Consider the following 4,323-nt stretch of genomic DNA (forward strand, 5'->3'; position numbering starts at 1 on the left):
AAAAAAAAAAAAACCAAAAAACCCCCACAATGGCCAGAACCTACTCCCAGAGCTTCTGCTTCAGTAGTTCTGGAGTAGAGCTGCAGAATTTGTATTGTTAACAAGGTCTAGGTGTTCTTCATGCTGTTGCTCCAAACTCTGAGAACAAGGTTTATGCATGTAATTTTTACCAGTGCCAGTGCTTACCAGGTTAGCAATTTACTTTCTCTTTCTCTCTCTCTCTCTCTCTGTGTGTGTGTATACAATATACTGTATAGCAAATATATTTGTCAAATGATTAATGAATAAGTGGGTTTTGCTTTAAGGGACTCAATTTTCCTTTATGCCACACATTACAGTGTCCATCACTGATATTGTGGTATTAGATTCCTATCAACGGGATAAGGCATCTACAGAGTCAAGTTCTGGATGTATAAGTCCCAGAGTTGGAGCTGGGGTTGTAGGTCCCTCTGGGATGGGGGTCTGATAAGAAGCATAAGCTGAATCAGACAACCATGAGCCCAGGTCATATGTACTCCCTGTTGTCCTCCAGAAAGGACTTCCTCCTTTCCTCTACAGAGCATGATGGTCTTAAGGCACGTCTCCCTTGAGAAAGGGCTCTTCTCTGGGATAATTATTGCCAGGGAACTGTCCCCTTTGTGTGCAAAGATAGAGAAGAAGAGGCATCTATATCTCTCCTGTCCCTGCCAGCCTCTACCTTCATGCTGTCATGAGCACCCATACCTTTAGAAACAATCAAGCACCACAGAGTCTGGCTCAGATGTTTCCTTTTGTACTGCTTCAAAAACTAGGAAACAAACAATTGAGTCCTAGAAGGTGAGTGTACACTGTGTAAAGTTTGCCCATAAAACCTCCACTTCCTTCCTTTGCCCCTTCTTCTGGTTCCTCAGAACAACATGGATGTGATGATGGCCCCAAACTGGATATACTGCTAATCCCAGCCCTAAAGACCTTAACACCAAAATGAAGACACAGAAACTATCTCCTTCATTCTCTCATTCTTTTTGTTCCTCTTCCCCTGCCTGCCCCCCCCCCCCAAACAGGGACCTGGGAAACTGGGTGGGAAGGGAACCAAAAAGCAGCCCACTTGATCTGAGCAAAGAAAAGTTCAGACTATGAGAACAATAGACCTAAGGTAAACAATGAACAAATGTGAAAATTAGTTTCAGAGTCAAAACAGAATAAAGACCAGGCATTACTTGGAATTCAATTTGTGAGTACATCACCATCTTTATTGTTACGCCAGTTCTTTTGTTTCAATTCCTGAAGCTGCCCATCAGGGGTGAATAACCATGGCTCAAGCTGCTAATCTGCAAACTTTGCCAAACAGTTGCCAGTCACAGGATTGGCCCAGAAGTTTAGGGATTTCTTGACTCCACTTTAATGGGAGTTTACAATCTAGATGGACAGGTAAGATAAACATGCCTGACATGTGAAATAACAATTCAAGAGATGTTGCAAGGTCTTTTCCAAGTGGATGGTGTGGACAATACAGTGACTTCTGAGAAGGCAAAATAGGGAAAGCTCTGTGGACTGGAACAAGGTGAGAAATCTTTAAGAGACATCTTGAAAAGGTGGGATTTCTGAGGTCAGGGAGTCGCAAGGGGTGGTTCATGCGGGAGACAGAGTGGGCAAAGGCATGTAGGCAAGGACACCAAAAGTATGTCCTGTGGAAAAGCCAAGAATACACCCTCTGCCCAGACTGGTCTAGCTGGAAGAGAGGCGGTACAAAGGGGGAGGAGTCAGAGTGAGGCTGGAGCAGTGTCTCAAACACGACTGTGGATCCTGAGATAGAAGTAGTTTGGCCATCACCATTGAGGCAGGAAGGTTCTAAATATCTTTAAATTTCAAATAAGAACACATCAGGAAACTGGCTTCTGAACATTTTCTGACTGAGAGGCAGGGATGTTTCAGAAATATTTCTTTTTAAAAATAGGCACCTTTCGCTCCCTTGTACCCTCCACCTTTCGCTCCAGTACAGGCCTCTTCTTGGTCTCCATATCCACCAAAACCACCGGATCCACAGGCAGCACCACTCTCTCTGCCATGGTTGTAGGCAGCCGGGCCACAGCTGGGCACCTCGGTGTCTAGGTGGCATGGACTGGATTCATGACAGCCTAGGTCTTCTGGGCATGGAACCGGATTGGGGCGGGAGCGCGGACTGGGGTATCCACGGGGCTCCACACACGGCTCTGGACTTGAGCAGGGCGCTGGGAGAGGAATTGGCTCCCGACATGGACACGGTTCTGGGCGATCACGTGGCTGAAGGCATGGAAGTGGCTCTGGGGACTCACACCTCACTGGACGTGGACGTGGAGCAGGCCGTGGTGCCGGGCATGGTTCTGGTCTTGGTTTGGGATATAAACATGGTTCTGAAAGCCGGCGTGGTGGAGGCTGCGGGCGGGGTTCTGGACTCCAGCACCGCTCTGGGCGTGGGCAGGGACGAGGATAGGAACGAGGTGCAGGGAGTGGACACGGACGTGGGTATGGCCGAGGGAGTGGGTATCGCTCCGGTGATGTTTCAGGACATCGGTCAAATCGGCGTGAGGGGCAGAAGCTAGAACCTGGGAGTTCACGTGGGCTCAGATCTGGACAGGAGGCGCCCCGGAAAGAACGTGGGGCGCAGCTCTGGGAGCAGCGTCCGATGGGGGGAATCTGAACACGAACCCTCTGTGGAGGGACCTGCGGGGGACAGCACGGGGAAGAGATCTCTAGCCTGCACTTCGGTCTGCCTCTCTGAGAGCATCCTGCAGTGCGAGTCCCGCTGGTGTAACCGCTGTTGTAGATGGGCTCGGAGCGGCGGGGCGGGGTGCAGTAGCTGCAGCAATCCCAGGAACTCCGGGAGGGCGCCCAGGTGCTGTAGGAGCGCCCCCAGCGGCTTGGAGGCGAACAGCTGCGGTAGGAAGACTGCAGTGGTTGAAGGGGCAGACATCGGCCCAGGCTCTGAGACCTTCGCTGTGCAGTGTAGCTCCCATAGGAGCCTTGGGCCACGCATTGAGGTGCACAGGTTCGAAACGAGGATCGGGACTGGCGCTCCGGTCCACAGCTGCTGTAAGATTCCCGGGAGTGAACCTGGGGTCCACAGCTGCTGTAAGATTCCCGGGACTGGACCTGCGGGCCGCAGCTGCCGTAGAATTGTCGAGATTGGAGCTGGGGGCCACAGTTGCTATAGGATCCCTGAGGAATGCAGCTGCTGTAGGACTCCCGTGAGTACACATGGCGACCACAGCTGCTGGAGGAACCTTGTGCCTGAACTTGAGGGCCACAGCTGCTGTAGGCCCCCCGGGACTGGATTTGGGGCCCACAACTGCTATAAGATCGTGGTCGCGTTTGAGAAACACAGCTACTATAGGAACCCTCGTACTGACCCTGAGTAGAGAATCCTTCCTGAGTCTGACACACTGGGACATATTCTATATAAGTCTGAACAGGCTGCAGAGCTGGACCGGGTATACAGGTCTGAACTGGGTACTCCACGAAACAAGTTTGCGTATAGTAAACTGGAGCACCTTCTACGTAGCACGTTTGACCAGAACCTGAGGCTGCGCCTTGCACATTAGAAACTTCAGACTGGCCTTTCACTTGCGCAGTCTGAGCCTGGCATGGAACTTGGCCCTTCACCTGAGTGGTCTCAGTCTGACACTGAGCTTTGCACTTCCCCTCGGTGACCTTAGACTGGCATTGAGTCTGGCACTTCACCTGGGAAACTTGAACTGGGCATGGTGCTGGGCATTCCACAATTTGCATCTCACAGGGAGCTTGGACCACTACCGGGCCACCTGAAGCAATGGAAGAGGAGGAAGTTTGGAAAGAACCCGTCACACAGCATTGGGGGAAAGCCAGGTAAGACTGAATCTGCTGCTGTTCACACATGGTCCTGATGCAGGCGGTGGATGGGACCTGAGGGCAGAGAAAAGAGTCACAAAGGCGAGATTGTTAGTGAGGAGAGGCCAGGACCCAGAGAAACCACTGTGCTTCTTCCTTTGTCTACGTTGCCTTTCCTCCTTGACCTCTTGAATCACAGACCAGAACCTTAACCATCTTTTGTCTTCATTACAATTCCTACCATGCTCAAGCCCAGTGTTGCAACTGAAAACCATTGACCTCTACCTTCACCCAAATCAAGGTCTGGAATTCCCTACCAGATAATCCTTCTTAAATTAGGGACCTCTCCAAAGTGCTGAAGAGCAGTGGTGTCTCTCTGGAGACTAAGGTGCGTCTGATACAGGCCATAGTCTTTGCAATCACCTGTTATGCATCAGAGAGTTGGACAATGACCAAGGAGGATAGAAGGAGAACTGATGCCTTTGAGCTGTGGTGCTG

The 4,323-nt window shown here is 50.9% G+C and overlaps 1 protein-coding gene across 1 annotated transcript; it reads right to left on the reverse strand.

Annotated features, from left to right (window-relative positions):
* Window positions 1-2,572: 2,572 nt before the first annotated feature.
* LOC102874908 (keratinocyte proline-rich protein-like) lies at window positions 2,573-3,873 on the reverse strand. The gene is made up of 3 exons (XM_006895937.1): window positions 3,256-3,873; window positions 2,775-3,150; window positions 2,573-2,682 (listed from the first exon to the last, which is right to left on the reverse strand). The coding sequence occupies exons 1-3, from the start codon at window positions 3,871-3,873 to the stop codon at window positions 2,573-2,575; spliced, it is 1,104 nt and encodes a 367-aa protein (XP_006895999.1).
* Between the last annotated feature and the right edge of the window lie 450 nt (window positions 3,874-4,323).

Source organism: Elephantulus edwardii, unplaced genomic scaffold, assembly GCF_000299155.1.
Source record: "Elephantulus edwardii isolate Elephantulus edwardi_28Jun2011 unplaced genomic scaffold, EleEdw1.0 scaffold00176, whole genome shotgun sequence".
In the NCBI taxonomy this organism is placed as follows: domain Eukaryota; kingdom Metazoa; phylum Chordata; class Mammalia; order Macroscelidea; family Macroscelididae; genus Elephantulus; species Elephantulus edwardii.

Bases quoted from the DNA above. Each gene is read 5' to 3' on its own strand.
- LOC102874908 (XM_006895937.1), bottom strand. From the start codon at position 3,873: ATGTGTGAACAGCAGCAGATTCAGTCTTACCTGGCTTTCCCCCAATGC. The intron at 3,151-3,255 runs GTTCAGGCACAA...TGTGGCCCCCAG, and splicing joins ACAGCAGCTGTGGCCCTCAA to CTCCAATCTCGACAATTCTA. The intron at 2,683-2,774 runs GTTACACCAGCG...TGTCCCCCGCAG, and splicing joins CGAGCCCATCTACAACAGCG to GTCCCTCCACAGAGGGTTCG.